This window comes from Pimephales promelas, chromosome 16, assembly GCF_988280905.1.
Source record: "Pimephales promelas chromosome 16, fPimPro1.hap1.1, whole genome shotgun sequence".
NCBI lineage: Eukaryota > Metazoa > Chordata > Actinopteri > Cypriniformes > Leuciscidae > Pimephales > Pimephales promelas.
In genome coordinates, this window is record NC_142784.1 from 17,931,228 (window position 1) to 17,950,003 (window position 18,776).

Sequence of the window (18,776 nt, forward strand, 5' to 3'; positions counted from 1 at the left end):
GTGAAAATGTCACTTGTCTGAAATCTGTTCTTGCCTTTCTGCCTTTCCTAAAATGAGAATTTTCAGTATATATGAAGAATAAGTAGGTGTGTTCAAACTTTTGACAGGTATTGCAAATGTGGCTTAGCAAACGTTTCATAACAGATGGGTGTAATTGTCCAGAAAGTCATGGACAAAATTGGAGCATAATTGCACAAATAATTTATCTTTGGGTTGAACTGATGAGAGTAAATTTTGGGAACACATGCCAGGCATGAGGTCAAATGGTCATGAAAAACAGAAGTGAAAATATGAATGAAAAAAATAAATATCAATACCTCTTGAAGAGCTTGTGTCTGCTGAAGAAGGCCTTTTCTTAGTTTCTCTGCCTGCTGCACATGGAAAGAGTTCCTCTGGCTCTGGATGACAAACACCACTTCTTTCAAGTCTACAACAAACAGAAAAAAACTCTCACAATGTCATCCCGTTAATTTGGTTCCTGCAAGGCATACCATATTTCCCATTAAGAATGATGACATTTCGGCTGGGTAAGAATTATTTTGTTGCAAAGTCAAGCATATCTATAGAAAGTATTCATTCTAAAATCTAAGCACAGGAAGGACATGGACATTTTTATTTTTTATCAAATCATTTTAACATGTTTAAAATGTTTTTTTTTTGTTTTTTGTTTTTAAGAAATTAGATGGGCACAATTATTAAAGAGGGAATAAAAACATTGTACTATGGTTAGCACATGTTCTTCAGTTAGCATTGAACCTTGGTGCCAGTTCAAAAGTTTTTTTTAATGTTTTTAAGATTAAGATAAAAAAAACTGTTTTTATAGAGCAGAACTCTCTGGGCTTTAGGTCAAGTCTGTACAGTTATGCTACTGGGGACGTATTACAGAAACTTCCCATCTCAAGTCTCAAGTTAAGATCTGGCAAGTTCAATGTTCCAAGCGAAAGCTGAAATCACCATGGTTACAAAACAGACAGGACCTGATTTGAGATGGAGTATGTTTCTTGATCTACAATAGATTTGTACAACATAAAAATGTAACAGCATGGTCTCTTGAATAATTCACAAAGGATTCATTTATAATCGGTTTAACAAACAAAGAACTAGCTAAGACCACCTTATTGATAAATGTGTCATAAGAGGCTTTAAGTCAAGAGTGTGGACCTGTTGAAAATGACTCATTTCATTGAAGGCCTGTGAATGGTGTAATTAGACTCGGATTTAACATGCTGAGACATTGATCTCACCGAATATTTGTCTAATGTCACAGGCATGGAATCTTTACATGAACTTTATATTTATCAACCAACCAGTCAGGAAACATCACATGATCATTTTCAGAATAGTGGATGGATGGGGAATTTACTTTTTCAGTGATTTAAAAAAAATATATTAGGAGATTGAAGCTCTGTCCCCATTTAATTTCATTGTATGGATAAAAAAATTAACATTTTGTATTTGTTGAAACAACAAAAGAAGAAAGTAATAAAGGATGAAAACAGCATGAGGGTATGTAAATGATGAAAGAAAAGCTATATTTGGTTAGAAACAATATTTGTGTAAAATATTATATTTAAGAAGGACAAACACAGGAAGCATAGAGACATTCAATATATATATATATATATATATATATATATATATATATATATATATATATATATCTCCACACAATAATTATATAAAAACCATACAGCATTAAATCTTGTAATATTAGAATATTAAAAACCCTTGATGCAAGTGCAATGTAAACTATAAAGTTTAACTATAAAGAACAACCAGCAAAATGCACTCACTGCAACACCTACATTGAAAAAAGGCTGGCAAAGAGAATTAACTTTGCACTCATATGTTCTCCCAAGTAAGAAGCTCTGGCATGTAATAAAACCCACGTCAATGAGAAGTGTCACTTCTTTAATAAGTCTTGCAGTCACTTCATCATGAGCTGTGGTCCATGTTAGCTCCAGCTCAAACTCATGTACAAGTCTCTCTGCAAGCCACAGCACTCTGGATCTCTTTATTAGGTTTTCTTTCAAACATTTGCAGCAAAATGTGGCCATACACGTATTACGCATCATAAATTATGATTAGACAGAGTTTTCTCCTACAGGCCGTTTTTAAGCAGCTCCGAGAAATGAGGCTCATTTGTCAACCCAAACGAGACAAGGAGTATGAGGAAAGTGACAGCTTCCTAATCTTCCTCCAAGACAGGCTAAGAAAGAGTGAGAATGTGGAAAACAGCTGACATGAGCAAACAACCTATGCCTCAATCTGCTCCCTAGTTAAGTCGTAAACCTTCTTCCCAGGGTTTCAGCCGTTTCTAAGACTGTCCCATTGTCCAAGTTTTTCGAGTGCAAAGAAATATTCACTCTCTAATTTAAAAAAAAAATACACTGTACAAACTAGTGAGCATCGGCTGCATGCTACACTGTAAAGAAAAATCCTAATTTCACAGAAAATAACCCTGGATGTGCATCCCACAAATCTCCATCAACTGAAAGATGCTATCCTATCAGTATGGGTCAACATTTCTAAAGAATGCTTTCAGCACCTTGTTGAATCAATGCCACGTAGAATTAAGGCAGTTCTGAAAAAATGGGGGCCATTTTAGTACAGTGAAGGCAGTTCAGAAGGTGACAGGGGGTCAAGTATGGTGTATGGTGTTCCTAAAAATCCTCTGGGTGAGTGTGTGTCTATATTTATATTTGTATATGTATATATATATTTTTTTTAAGTTTTATTTTGCATTAATGCTCCTAAATGCATTTTACAGGTCGCACAGATCTATTTTTATTCGCAAATACAAATTAAATGCTCGCTCTGTTGAGCCCTGTCCCTGTTTACACCTGTTGTCCATTTGCTATTTAATAAACAGGGCATAAGTCTGTGTAGACTGAAAGCTACAGTTGTTTTGCTTGAACCCTCTGTCCACGGAAAGCTAAGGGGCAGGAGAGCCCAGGGCCATGAGCATGATCTGTTATGTATTGTCATGCTGTTGTAATTAAGTATTGCTGCCTGCCATCTCCGCTCTGTCCTTCTCCACCTCAAAGCTGCTATTGATCTGTCGGCTCTGATGGGAAGCGGATTTACCACCTAAACCACGGCGTGCCCATCTTTTACAGATCTGCCTGCCTCGGGGATAGACAGGGATTTATAAAGAAATGTAAATGCTGTTCACTTCAGCTTTCAGTTCACATCCTTGAGCTTTCAGTTGCAAAATCCCACTTTTAAAAGCCTTTGTGCTAAGTACGCTTGCAAGTTTGTGTGCATGTACCTCTATGTGTCAGCATACGGATGTGAGATAGGATCTTTTCCGAGATCTATTTATAATCGTATACATGCATTATGGAGCACTGGGTTTGTCTATGGTAACAAAAGTTGATCCTATGTTCTAAAACCAAGTAGGCTGCATTTCTGTCTACATGGGAAGTTGTCTTCTAAACGGGCGGTGAATTTGAAACATTCTAAGTGAGTTTAATATTCAGACACTTCAACAGGAATCCATGCGATTGGGAATTTCGCACACATTTCCCCACACTGATTTCGTCTAAAGGGCAAATAACACAGATTCTGCCAATCTCATGTACATTTTGAGTAACTATTGAGTAGTATTGCATTCTCTTTCCCTGGATATCTTTAGATTCTCTACAGTATATGTTCATGTTGTTTACATTATATGCACTTATGCACCCATTGCCTGCAATTCCAAATCATGACTGGGATATTTTAGCGCTGGAACCTCGCCATCTTTCAGTTTCAAACAATCTGCCTATCCAGCATCGATCCCGGCCTTCTTTTAAAGGAACACTCCGATTTTTTTGGACTTTAGCTTATTCACCGTATCCCCCAGAGTTAGATAAGTCCATACATGCCTTTTTCATCTCTGTGCGTGCTGTAACTCTGTCTGACGCACCCATCGCTAGCCTAGCTTAGCACAAAGACTGGATGGAAATGGATACAGCTAGCATACCAATCTCAATAAGAGACAAAATAACATTCTCCGGTATCACTCCGGTATTTCGCTCGATGGTTTCGTTTTCGCCTCATACATGTGTTTATAGTGGAATTGTGATGCGGCTTAGCTGGTGAATAACACGTCATAACCAAACGTTATGTGATTGGCTTACGGGTAACCAATGATTTTTAACTTAAGACAAAACTATGTAAACTATTATCTAGTAATTGCTGAATCTATTACTCCAACTCTGAATGAACTCTCTGCTCCTTACCACGGTGTGTCTTAGATGCTGTGGTAATCCCTCCGCCCAAGTAGCAGTGCTTCGCCTTCTGAGAATATAGTTCCCAATATTTATAGGGTTAAAAGATGGCGGTGTCTCAAATGACCTTGTTATTTGTACACTCTGTGACTATACAAATCACAACATTTAAATAGGAAAATGTTTGCGTTATTTTGTCTCTTATTGGGATTAGTATGCTAGCTGTATCCATTTACATCCAGTCTTTGTGCTAAGCTAGGTTAGTCATGGGTGCGTCAGACAGAGTAACAGCACTTTAGGAGATGAAAAAGGCATGTATGGACTTAACTAACTATGGGGGATACGGTGAATAAGCTAAAGTCCGAAAAAGTCAGAGTGTTCCTTTAAAACATTTGTCACTGAAATGCCGGTGTTGTGCCGAATTTGGCAGGGGAGGGGTACAACATCGTAACCCGAAAGAAGCACATTAATGGGCGTGCTCTTGCTCTGGTTGACATTTGCAAGCACTCTTCCAGGAAAAGTGCCCTTGCAAGGAACTCCGCCCCTTATGATGTCATACAGGGCCATACTCAAAAAAAAGTGTTCAAAAAGGCATGATTCATAATTGCTTTCAGTATAGTTTGCTGTTAGATTGTTGCTATCATAGCAACATAATCATCTAATGCAAACAAAAACACAAAAACATTAAATCAGATTGAACAATTTTTTAATTGAAAACAAATCTAAAATAAACAGTTTTTTTATACTTATCGTTAATGAATGAAATAAACGTATATATAAAATAAACTTTTCTCTCAATCCAACTTCCATTTTACAGTTCATTGGACCATCTTACTTTTTTCACTGGACTTGTCACACTGCATTATGTAATTTCCTTCTCCACTGCCAGATAAGAATACTACCCTCTTTTGGACAAAAAACGTCATCTTGCAAGGGTTAGAAGTTATTGAAATACATAAAAAAACTAAACTAATGTACATGATGTGCGTAAATAATATATTATTATAATAGACCAACGGGTAAAATAACAAAGCTGGAGTCAAGTAGCCGCTAGGCAGCTAACAAGGTTTCATAACGGAGTGATAGCGTGTGTTAAGTGCAGGTCTGACAGGCATTGTGCAGGTGTATTAAAAGCCTGAGAAAATTTTAGAGTCTTTCTTTTCTGGCATTGTGGGGTGCCACAGTAATAACAGTTATCCGGTCCCAGCAAGCATCAATGATAAGGTGCTTGCCAATCTTTCATTGTGTCTCTATGCCTGAATAAAAGCACAGAGCAGTGTTTAAAAAAAGAAACTAATTAAAGCTGAATTTAAATGGTGTGGCCTCCACTAATAGCGTTCGATTAATCATTAAACAACGGAACAGCAGAGGGATGGGAAAAGGAAAAGCCTTGACATTTTGTCTCTCTTTTTAACCTTACATCAGCCTCATTCTCTCTAAGCTTGGTCACCATCACTTTTGCACGCACCAAATTTGCGGAAGAGGACTATGCGTGATTGGAGCTAAGAAAGCAATTAAGAAATGTATTGAATTATTACACAAGGCTTTAAAACAGCAATATCTTCAATGCAGAGCAGACCACCACTGAATTGTAGAGAATGGCTCTTCAAACAGTCAGTGTATAGACTACTTTTGGATGAGAAGGCCAATCAAACTCTGACATGGAGAGAGGAGACAGAAGTGGTTGATGTGAAGAGAAAGTAGTGGGGAACTTGAGTTAGGTCTATGATTTATTTAGTGAGGTATCATTGATTACAGGGCTTAGAAGCATGTGGTCCTTCGTCAGGTTTCTTCCATCCTCTCTCACTTCTCTCTCTGCTCAATCTGTATTCTACTGGAGGGGTGACTCGAAAGATAAAGGGACTGGATCTTCAGGATAAGCGAGATGTATTGAATGAGACGCAGGAGAATTGAGCCTTATAGTCACCTGAATTGTTTTCCGCATATAAAGTATCACCTTCAAAGCTATGCCTTTTTTTCCCTTCATCACGCTCTCCAGGGTTTGGTCACCCTCCAGGGGTCTTACTTTGCAGAAACACTAGTAGCTAATAAGATGCTATGTAAAAATACTGCAAAAATGTTACAACGAACAACCTGTGAAAGAACCTTACCATCTGCAAAGAGAATTACCATATGTAAAAAAACAAGAAAGTTTACTGCAAAAAAACTGTAAAATATATATATGCATGCTGCTTTGGAAGAAAAACACCCAACGTGCCGCTTTCTTCTCTTTTCAAAAGGCGCATGCAAGCTTGCTCTCCCGTGGTGCCTGCCATTGCCAAGCAATCATAAGCAGTGTTCTCCATGAAGAAGTAGTAGTTTCAGCGATGGATAAATGGACTTCCAGCCTATGCATGACTTAAAAAAACAGCCCTGTACTGGTACAGTATCATCAGCTGAGCTTTCAATGTTATTCTGGGAAAAGCACGTGCCGGAATCGCTCAATATATGAGTGAACTTGTCATGCGTGTACATTTAAAATAATGAACTTGACCATGCAAAAGACACGACATGTGAACGGCCCCTAAAACAAGACAACACACTTCTAGGACATTCCCATAACTCCCTGTGTGCAATGTCATATTTAATTATATTTGATTTAAAAAGCAAATGCAATTAAAATTGTAATTATTTCTCATAAAGAAAACATCCCTCCTTCTAAAATATAATTATTTATATAAAAACAGCAATATTTAGAATAAATATTAGATGAAAACCTTAAACTTTAAAAATTAAAATGTTGCCTTGGCAACTAAATAAAACAAAAGTGGAAAGTTTATGCTGAGTACTAACATTACAAAAGCATAACGCAATTTACTGTCAAACATGGTTATGAACTTTAAAAACACGTCCATAAACATTGTTATCATATTTTACAGTGAGGTTCTGGCAACCACAGCTGTTTTTTTGTTTGTTTTTGTTTTTTTCCCAGTTTGCCATTTTCTTTTTCCAGTTTACCAATAAACAATCAGCTAAGATATTAAGACTTGGAAGTATCTGATGAATGCAAGTGTATTCTTATAGTCACACTGAGACCACACACTAAAAATGAACCTCAGATGTTATTGCATCCCAGGAACAAAAACCAGATTCTGCCCCACGGTGACACAAACAAATGAAACTACAACATGACAGCAGAAACTCAAATTAGTTCTACAGCAACCCAGAACAAAGTAAGACATGATGTTGTTTGCTTACATATGATAATAGAAAGGGGGAAAGAGAGGTGACAGAAAAGAGGTAAGAGAGTGAGAGAGAGTACAAAGTTGAAGAGAAAATATCACATTTATACCCAGAGGAATCGGGTACAAGTCTGGGGTGAAAATGTAAGATTGAAAACAGAGTATTGACAAAACAGACTGATTACTGAAGAATAGATCTCAATGCAGACTATTTAATTGAATCCAAATGGCAATTTTCTCTCTAAAGAGGAAGACCCAGAATGCAAATACATAAAAATATGCCATTTTCCAGAAGACAGTTGAACAGTTGGTGGCATAAAGAAGGGGTTGGGGACAAAAAATATTATGCACAACCAACCAATAATAAGCAATCAGGAATTTCTCTGTGCGCTGTGCTTGGATCAGCCAAAAAAGCTAAAACGTCTATATTGTGCACTCATATCGCCTTAAATCGAAGAGAAAGTAGAAAGCAGTGAAGACATATGGCAGTTGGTGAAGTGTGAAAAAAAAGAAGAAAAAAGTTTCAGCGATTAGGGTGCTCACAAGTTGCAACAGAGCATCTACTAGAGAGCATTGGCACTGAAGTACAGTAATTGGAGGTGATGTTTGAGGGCACACCAGTAGGGAGCACAAAATGCAATGTTTAACCAACCAAAAGTATCTACCATTTCAGGTTTATTACTCCATTTTTGGACTTCACTCAAAAAGTCCAGAGACAAGCCTTTTTCCGAAACCTTCCGACAGTCTGAACTCGGAAGGTTTCAGAGACAGATTTAGTCAACAAAGACATAGAAAGAGTGTGTACATGCCTGACTAAATGCAGAGAAACGAATGTGCTGTCCGTGTGGTGTGTGCGTGTGATGGTTCAGTCCATCCACCTGGCAAAAACCCTTGCTGACAGTTTGCATTGCCTGAGGTGGCCAGGGGAAGAGTAAAGGACAGTCACCTCGTGCCCCCGCTGGAAGATTGTCAAATCACTGAACGTCATCAAAACAGGTGCAGAGAACTCAATCCATCACCTTTAAATGAATAGTTACCTCCTAAAAAAAATTATGTCAGTTTTGGCTCAAAATCATGATGTTCAATTTGTGAATGATTTATTGGAAAGATAATTCAGTTGATTCACTCTGAAAGATTGTTTCACAATTTCAGATGATTCAGAGTACTTGTTCAATTCACTCAATCGGTTCAATTTTGGCTGCAGTAAATAAAACTGGTTACTTAGTCAAATTAAAAAGTTAAAAGTTAATGCATGGCTTCAGAAAAATTGGAATATAGTGCATACGTCTCATTTACTAAAGTGGATACATTAAAGGGATACTCCTCTTTTTTGGGAAATAGGCTCATTTTATAACTCCCTCAGAGTTAAACGTTTGAGTTTTACCGTTTTTGAATCCATTCAGCCGATTTTCTGATATTTAGAAGAATATCACTAACCAGGCAATTTCTGGTCTCATTGACTTCCATAGTAGGAAAAAATATATACAATGGAAGTCAATGAGACCAGAAAATGTCTGGTTACTGATTTTCTTCTAAATATAAGAAAATCAGCTGGATGGATTCAAAAACGGTAAAACCCAACTGTTTAACTCTGGGGAAGTTGTAAAATGAGCCTATTTCCAAAAAAAAGTGGAGTATCCCTTTAAGGGTGCTTTTGCAGTTCTGTGTTTTTTTTGTGTGTTTTTGTTAAGTTAATTTAAGCTTGAAAGCTTCAGTAACTGTACTGAATGGAAAAGACCAACCAGCATTCATAATTTCATTTCCTCATCTTGAGGAAAGAAACGTATGCAGATTTGGAAAAACATGAAGAGTGAGAAACGACAAAATGTTATTTTTTGGATGAACTATCATAGTGAGACTTGGCAAAAGTACAAATAACCAGCAGTGTTACCATCAATGATAATTGGAATAACTGCAAAAAATGGAGAGAGAGTTTGTTCCATCAATCAAGTCAATCATGCATGACAAGAATGAGTACCAGATGGAAAGCTAAAAGCAATGTGAAGAATAATGGCACAATTTTTTCGCCTACTCCTGATTTGAATGTTGCTTTAACAATAACAGACATCATCTTTCTAAACGACAGAGCCACACAAGAGGGGCCATTAAGCCGTACGGAGGAACAATGAGAACGTCAAGAGTGGATTTTGCACGCTCAGTGGCAGGTGATGGGAGACAAGAAAGACTGTCGATGGCTCATTTCCATGAGCGGTGGCGTGTGCATCCTGGCCCAGAGTTGATTGTTTCAATGTAGAACTGGCTGTGCACCAGTGACTCAGATCATTGTGCTGCTGTAGATGTAACGATTTGGGGCGATCCAAGTTTGTATGCAAAGCAACCAAATTCCTTTTGACTCACAGGGGTAATATGTAGCAAAGCAAGGAAGGGAAAGAGAGAAGGGAGTGAATGAAAGGGATCAAAGGATGATATGGAAGCAAAAGATGTAAAAACAAGATAAGATGGGAAGATGGGCAAAGAAAAGCGAATTTGAGTATTCAAACCAAAAAAAGGCTGGGTATATCAGCCAGAGCAAAAATAGCCCTTTAGATTTAAGGCCCCCGCAGGTGCTTCAGAAGGACATTAATGCAAAAGCAAAAAATATAATCATCTTAGGTTTAAGATGAAAAGAAAATATGACTTAGAGATGTGTATAATTAGGCTGACTTTGGGTTCACCTGACTTAATCAGATGCATTTACATAAGACATGTTCTTATATGTATAAAATCCAGGATTCTTGAGATTATAAACTTGAAGTAAAGATTTGATGCTAAAGATCAAAAATCAAAAATCAAAAAATTCTAGAAACTGTTAACTAGTTGACTAATAATTTCCTAGTAAATTTAAACTATATGTTGAATATCTTTTAAGAATATTATATAATATAAATGTTTGCATTAATGGTAATAATTCACGATTTTATACTTATATTTAAATGTATGTTTAATTACTCAGCACAAATGGTCAATATACATGCATATTAAACTCACCAATGGAAAGGTCAATGATGTAAATGACAATTTTTTTTAAAAAGATAGAGAAAGGTTGTTAGTTGAAGGGAAAGAAGCAGAGAGAGCTAGACACTTTTTGGCAGAATAGAAAAAAAAAGAATCACACTCATTAGGATTCTCAGCAAGGGTTGGACATCACAAAACTTCCTGGACTCCAACACCTGAACTTAGGCAAGGGAGCTCGAGCTGGTTTAATCATGCTCATTATAAAGCTGCAGTCCCTGTCCCTGTGTGCATCTCACCCGAAAACTAATGAGCGTTGAAGGCAGTTTTAAACCTCCTACTTTGCATCAATAATTCAAGGCCTGGAGGCAGCTCCACTTTAAAAGATTCCAAATCCGTGAGCCTCATTATCAGGTCTTAAACTGTGCACCGCTCCAAGGAAGTGGATTGAGTAAACATGATCTCAGCCACTTATAAAAAGGCAGAGTTGCGCTTTAATTACTCGGAAAGCATCTGAGTTTTCACATATCTAGGAGACAAGCTGTTCAGAAGAGGCAACACCGTGATAGTTTCCGAGCAGATCCCCCCCATAAAATATGGGTCACTTGACTTCAGAGAGATGTAGGAAAAAAAAAATTAAGATGAGGAGGAAGATAACTTCTTTTTATGTCTCATGACACAGGAATGATCAAATCTGTGGCACTCAAATGTCAGATAGTTAGTTAGCTAGTTGTGATAGATGCAGAGGGAAAGCTAATTAAAGAGAGGGTACTATAGGGTTAAGAGAGGGCTAGATAGATGTCTAGATAGATAGATAGACAGATAGATAGATAGATAGATGTCTAGATTTCTAGATAGATAGATAGATAGATAGATAGATAGATAGATAGATAGATAGATAGATAGATAGATAGATAGATAGATAGATAGATAGATAGATAGATAGATAGATAGATAGATAGATAGATAGATAGATAGATAGATAGATAGATAGATAGATAGATAGATAGATAGATAGATAGATAGATAGATAGATGGATTCCTAGGTGTCTAGATAGATAGATAGATGTCTAGATAGATGTCTAGATAGATGTCTGTCTGGATGGATGGATGGATGGATGGATGGATGGATAGATAGATGGATTCCTAGATGTCCAGATAGATGTCTAGATAGATAGATAGATAGAGTCTAGATGTCTAGAAAGATAGATGTCTATATAGATAGATGTCTAGATAGATAAATGTCTAGATAGATAGATGTCTAGATAGATAGATGTCTAGATGGATGGATGGATGGATGTCTGGATGGATGGATGGATGGATGGATAGATTCCTAGATGTCCAGATAGATGTCCAGATAGATGTCTAGATAGATAGATAGATAGAGTCTAGATGTCTAGAAAGATAGATGTCTATATAGATAGATGTCTAGATAGATAAATGTCTAGATAGATAAATGTCTAGATAGATAGATGTCTAGATAGATAGATGTCTAGATAGATGTCTAGATAGATAGATGTCTAGATGTCTAGATGTCTAGATGTCTAGATGTCTAGATAGATAGATAGATAGATAGATAGATAGATAGATAGATAGATAGATAGATAGATAGATAGATAGATAGATAGATAGATAGATAGATAGATAGATAGATAGATAGATAGGATAGGATAGATAGGATAGGATAGATAGGATAGATAGGATAGATAGATACTGTGGATAGCTCACACACTGACGCATCTTACAATATATCTAAGCAAGCCAGTCATTGAACTAAACTACAGTTTGAGCCATGCTCTGCATGCCTTCTGGCAGAATAACCTTGATCATTACCAATGCAGAAATTGCAAAGACTCCTAATAACTTGGCACACGCCCAAGTAATAAAACCTGACATTGTTGCAGTGTGACTATGAACAATGACTAAAGTCTTAATCATATTTATAGACGTAATCACATTATAAATCAGAGACGCCAACACAAACACAGCAGCACATCTAAGTGTTGTGTTATGAAACCTAAGTGCCATCAGTGCTGGATAAAGTAGAAGTAAAGCCAGGTTAATTAAGCATTACAGTATGGCATGTATATACATGAGCTATTTTTCATGTGAATGATCCTTTAGGAGATGGTCCAGAGAGTAACCATGAACCAAGAATATAATGAAAAAGAGTCACTGATGATACCGAGGCAAGGTTCCTTTTTTTAAGTAAAACAAGCTTTTGAAAATCTTCTAGGCATTTCATTCTGGACTTGAGATGCACTTAAGAGTTTTCAACTCATACTTTTTTATTAAAAGGATAAAAAAAATATATTCTGTCAATTACTCACCCTATTGAACCATGTTGTCGATCCAAGGAGATGTTGGCAGAATGTCCAAGCTGTGTCCGTTTTAAATATTAAAAGATGAGGCAATACAGGAGAGAAAACGATTTAATTGCTATTTAATTTGGAGCAACAGTGTGAATCTCTGTCCATTTTGCAATGCATACAAACGAGCAGCTTGGGTTTTCTGAAAAACATCTCCTTTTGAGTTTTATAGAATAAATAACATCATACAGAGTTTTGATAAAGCGATGTGTGCAGGTAATGACATAATTAATTGGGCATTAGATATAACTAGTCCTTTAAAATTTGCTATAAATAACAGTTATTGTGCTATAATTAATAAAACAGTCACCAATTGGTGTCATTTCGATATATATCCTTTTTCTTTCTCAAACTCAGAAGGTAGTCAAACCGACATCATTAAAGCCTTATTAAAAAACCCTTCAAAGATCTCCAATTTGAAAATGAAACCCAGAGGAACTGTTATCTCGCCCTTCCTGAGGCTCTTGAATGACTCTGATATCTTCTTAATGCACCATCTGAGAGTTTTGAGATGATTTTCAAATGTCACATTTAAAAAAAAAAGAAGTAGTTTGAGCCAGTTTTAAAAAATTCAATCAGATAGTTTTATAAAACATCTTCAAGGACACCTCAGAACCTCACTTTTCAATTTTACAGTTTGACGCATTGCTAAACAACAAAAAAATCCTTTTATCCCTTTTCTAAAGTTCAAATCTTCCTTTTTTTCTAACCACTCCATCCAACTCTTCTTCGTGCTTCATTACATTAAAAAAAGGCTCCTGACTTTCTAAAAGATAAGACAGGGTCGAGGTCAAATCACCACCATGGCAACCATGACTATGTTAAGTGACTGTTATGCACAGGGATGAAGAGGCATCAGGTACTTCAGTTCTGGAGTGCTGGTGGATGAGGGAAGCATCCTGGGTTTCCTATCAAATTCATACAGGCCAAACTATTCTAAAAAACAACACTGTCAAATATTCCATATGAACTTATTCTGGGAGGAATGATGCATTTCAAACTACTTCTAAGTTCTCAACATCCCGATGATGTTGACTTTGGTCTGAAGTACAGTATTTTTAGCTGCACAGACAATATCCAGAAATAATTTAGAGATTATCCTAGTGCGCTTGACTTTTCCCTATCCGTAGAGTGCATTACAAGAGAACACAAAGTTCAAAAGAATGCCTCTCTGACATATATACACATAAAACGCTTCAGGCAACCAAACACTTCTGGGAGACTATAAGGATGAGAACTTCAAAACCATAAAGGTTATTGTTCTGCGTCACACGCTTGGTGCAAAAAGAGGCTCTGAGAATATTCGTAATCATACTATGGGCTGAAGCATATGAAGCACCTTTTTGAAAGTGAGAGTTCTGTGAAATTATATAACCATCTTTGCACTTCAGGCTTCCTTCAACTGTTTGATGTATGAAAGTCATTACATTTCGACAGACTCCACATCCACTTCATGAAGTTGATTAATTGCCGTACTTGCCTACTTATGAGTCAGACAAAGAAAAATTTCAAACAGACCATGTTTAACTCTACTCTCCTTTTGGCTAATTTCATGCGTGTACATACAGTAATTGAAACCGCAGTCTATGCTCAAACTGTTGATCTACTTTCATCTTTTAACATGTCCTTGTCATTTCTCTTTTCCTATGCCTCATCTACTGCGATTTCCTTTGTTAAGCAGCGACAGCCAATCATAATTGACCTTTGCACCTTTAGAGTCATTTGTATGCTGGTTGCTCATAGACCTTTAAAGACAAAAGAAAAGAAAACACCAGTCTCCATTTAGCTGTAAAGGTTGCTGGAATTAAGGTCAAATAATGACGTTATTTTCATCCAAAACATTTCGCACCTTCTGTTCGTTTGTTTTACTGTGGCAAATGCAAGAAGACCTAAATTACGGGTATTGTAATAAACTCCTACGGTCTGTTCATTCCACCACGCCATGCCGGATTACTCTCATTTGCCTCGCTACACTGAAATATCAAACACACGTAGAGCACACTGCAAATGATGACCCGAATGAATTAGCCGTGCCCTAAAATCCAATCCTGCTACACAGAAAGCCACATTAACTAAAGCCATCTAAAATAAACATCATCATTTTCTGTTTAGATGGGGCATCAGTTATACTTACAGTTGGTCAGAAGAAACACAATATGGAATGTGTTAAAGGGATACTCCACTTTTTTGGGAAATAGGCTCATTTAACAACTCCCTCAGGGTTAAACGTTTTACCGTTTTACCGTTTTTTAATCCATTCAGCCGATTTTCTGATATTTAGAAGAATATCAGAGACCAGACAGTTTCTGGTCTCATTGACTTCCATAGTAGGAAAAAAATATACTATGGAATTCAATGAGACCAGAAACTGTCTGGTTACTGATATTCTTCTAAATATCAGAAAATTGGCTGGGTGTATTCGAAAACGGTAAAACTCAACTGTAAAATGAGCCTATTTCCAAAAAAAGTGGAGTATCCCTTTAAGAACATGGTTTTACCAAACTGAAAGGGTACTAAAACAAAACTTAAAGTCTCTGACAGGAATATTGGTGTCTTTTGAAAGCTCCTCACACTCTGGTTGACTTTTGCAGGATGTGAAAGGAAACGGAAGCTGCTTGGATACTCACCGAGCTGACTCTCAGAGGGAGGTTTGTCAGCGTCATGGATCTGAGAAGAGAAATTGAGAGAAAGACAACATTAGAGGCAGTTTTTACAAATGAACCACAAGTAAATAAAAGTCCAACCTAGAGGCACTCATAACATCATTAGTTTTGACAAAAAAATTCAGCACTATTAAAGCATGCCAATACGTACAACTTAAACACTAAGGGAGAGAGGTGTATGAGACAGAACGTATCCCAAGACTAAATAAACTGCAAACTAATGGTTATTCTAAATGTAAAGTGGTCATCAAGTCCTCCTGGGAAGTTCTTACTGACAATACCAGATATGTAAATTGCAATGCAATGGGCATCTAGGGCAAATGTAAGTTTATTTATTTGTTTGCATTCAAATAACTTTTGTAGGCAACACAAAATACTGAAACTTAGTGGGGTCATTACATTAAAAATCAGGGACTTAAAATGGAATTTAAAACAAAAATATAAACAGTAATCTTTTAATTTATTAATATTATATAATGAAATGTATAATTTCTAAATGAATTCATGATATATGAATACCATTTAATACTACATTACATTTAATATTTCGGCTTTCATTATCTTTGTCTTTCTTCACATAAACATTAACAAAATCAAAAAGTTGAGCCGGGAAAGTTTACAAAATTGGTCTGACTTGACATGAAGGGTTGCCCAGGGCTGTGCAGGACAGTTGAGTCGATTGGCAGGAGCAGGATTGGGCACCCCTGCCCAACACTTTTGCCATTTATTATATTTCCTCTGTTATTCCTGTATTTTTATGTTGTATTCTGTTTATAATTCTGATTATGTAAGTCAAATTACCATCAACCACAAATAAAAGAACATCTCAAGTTTCCCTAATGGTAATTATGACATTGTGGTTCTGTTTGTGCAAATCTCTTAAACATGATCATTTCGACATGAAGCCAGAATCAGTCTTCCTGTGTGCTTATTAGGCGTTCAATTAAATTTCCAAAAGAACATCAAAATGTGGAGAGGATCCTTTTGGTTATTTGAACTAATAAATCATGATTCACAATGTCATTAGTTCACTGCAAATTGTGTGGTTTCGGTGCCCGGAGCTGATGCTGTTCTCACCCCGAGTGCTCAGCTCAATTAGGGTATTAGGAAGCTCATTCTGCCACCAGAGCTGTCAGTGCTACCAGCCGACTGTGGAGGAAAGAGCGAATCGATCAGAGTTCCTGTTGCGAGCCTTCCCCACTCAAACCAAATCTCACCTCCTCAGGGACATGAAGAGAAAAGGGAGCAGTCTTCAATGCTCTCCCTACTCATATTGTGGTATATTAGAGGATAAAGAGGAAAAAAGGGGATGGCTTTTGATTTATTGCTACCACTCTGCTAACAATTACTCAAGGCCTGAGCTCCAAGCAGCCCTTCGAGAAACAAGTCATATATCTTTACACCGGACAAAGTGTGGCACATCATTACAGTGAGAGGGAGAGGCTGAATCATCAAGGTGACGTTGTGAATCATGGCACGGTTAGAGGTTCAACACGAAGAGGGGAAAAACATTGATTCTGAAACCCCAAAGGACCGGCAAACTCAAAGACAGGGACTTGTTGAGATGGAAGAGCCACCTCCAGTTGTATAATTGACCCTGAAACAAATACACAATGGAAGTGTGCAACTAAAAGAAGTGCTGTGGTTGGAGGTCTGGTGAATTCCAAAGCTGTCAAAATAATAAATACATATAAATGTTTTGTGTGTATGAAATTATTTATAGTAATGTAATATTTATAATAATATAATTATAAAAAGTTGAATAATAGGGTTACTTGTAAACCTGATCCTAATTAGGACATACAAACTAAATAAACTAGAGTTTTAAATGTCAATCAGTCATTTTTTTTAATAGAGAAATCAAAATATCCTTCATCTTTTGACATATAAGGGGTTATTTTACTGTAAAAACATCCTTTCAGAACTCAAAACTTGTTAATCCAAAACCAGCTGGCAGCTTTTATTGAAACCATGGTCAAAAAATGAGTTGTTTCGTATCGTGTCACATTATTATGTTATAGTGCGACGAAAGACCTCCTCTGCAGAAGATGATCAATGCTTATTTCCAAATCATTACCTCTTTAGCCCTGCCCACTGATTCACACGTTATGTAGTAAATTCGAGATACACAAACAAAGGATTACTCTAGCAAAAAAATCATAGAGAGGCCTCTGATGAATACAAGATGTTTTAAAGTGCCAGAAAAACACAGTCTTTGCACTGCAGTGCAAACACCATACAAAAGTGAATTTTGCATCCGATGACCCCTTTTAATGTTAGGATCACAACTAACCTTAAAAGGGGTCATCGGATGCATAATAAATGTGTCTTTGCAGTGTGTGGAAACAACCCCCATACAATGAAAAAAATCAATTCACTCCTTTTTTTAATCCTCAAAAAATCTAAACACTCTCAATAATTAATCCGTTTGGACTTTTCTGAGCAGTATGGCATCATACTTTACAGCAGCACTTTACATGTTGTGTCCACACCCCCCACGGAAGGGGTGGGGTGAGCAGTTGCTCATTATCATTTAAAGAGACATGCACCGAAACAGGTCGTTGTGAACAGAGCTGTTTTTAAAAGGAGTAGTTAACTTTTAAAAAAACTTTTGCTGATAATTTACTCACCCCCATGTCATCCAAGATGTCATTGTCCATGTCATTCTTTCTTCAGTCGAAAAGAAATTAAAGTTTTTGATGAAAACATTCCAGGATTTTCTCTTTTAAGGAGGTAGAAAAGGTGTTGATTGAGGAATTTTAACCAAAGTATGTTACAAACTTTACACGAAGACCCTAAAGAATCAAACCAACTTGTGGAAAATGGGCATCTGATGACTGAAGTTCCAGTCAGATCACGTCAGTAAGACTGTTCATTAGTTCGCTTCTTTTTACTGCAGATTCAAAATTCGTCACAGGCTTTTCAGAGAGACTGAAAATTAAAGTTGATGCAGTTCCGACTATATTAGAATCGACAGCAATGTTGCAACACACAAATGTGAGTAAACATTATTTTTACCATGTTTCACTATTGCTCTGTCCGTTACAGATCGTTTGATATTTGAGTTAGTTCTGCAGTTAAACTGTGAATAGATGCGATATGCTGTGATTGGCTGTTTTTTCCTTTGCTTCGTCATTTATGGGGTTAATGGGGGAGATTGCCAGATACGGAAGAAAGAAAGTAGAGGACGCTGCTTTTGTTATTGTTTTGATCTAAGCCATTCACTGTAACCCTTAATGAATAGCCTGATGAATAGCCTATAAGAATGACAGGGTGACTAGCAATGGCACATTCATTCATAATTCCATTTACACAAAACACTAATTCATCCTTCGTCAATTATAACTGTGGTAACTCTAAGTCCTTAAACTTTATTTGTCACAACCGAGACTTAAC

General features: G+C 36.8%; 1 protein-coding gene across 1 annotated transcript in view; it reads right to left on the minus strand.

Moving 5' to 3' along the window:
• Positions 1-18,776, minus strand: part of b3glcta (beta 3-glucosyltransferase a) — a 64,809-nt gene that overhangs the window by 25,930 nt on the left and 20,103 nt on the right. Inside the window, exons 3-4 of the mRNA XM_039671114.2 lie at positions 15,345-15,384; positions 318-427 (exon numbers count right to left, since the gene is read on the minus strand). Coding sequence (XP_039527048.2) covers positions 318-427; positions 15,345-15,384 — 150 coding nt within the window. The remainder of the gene's footprint in view (positions 1-317; positions 428-15,344; positions 15,385-18,776) is intronic.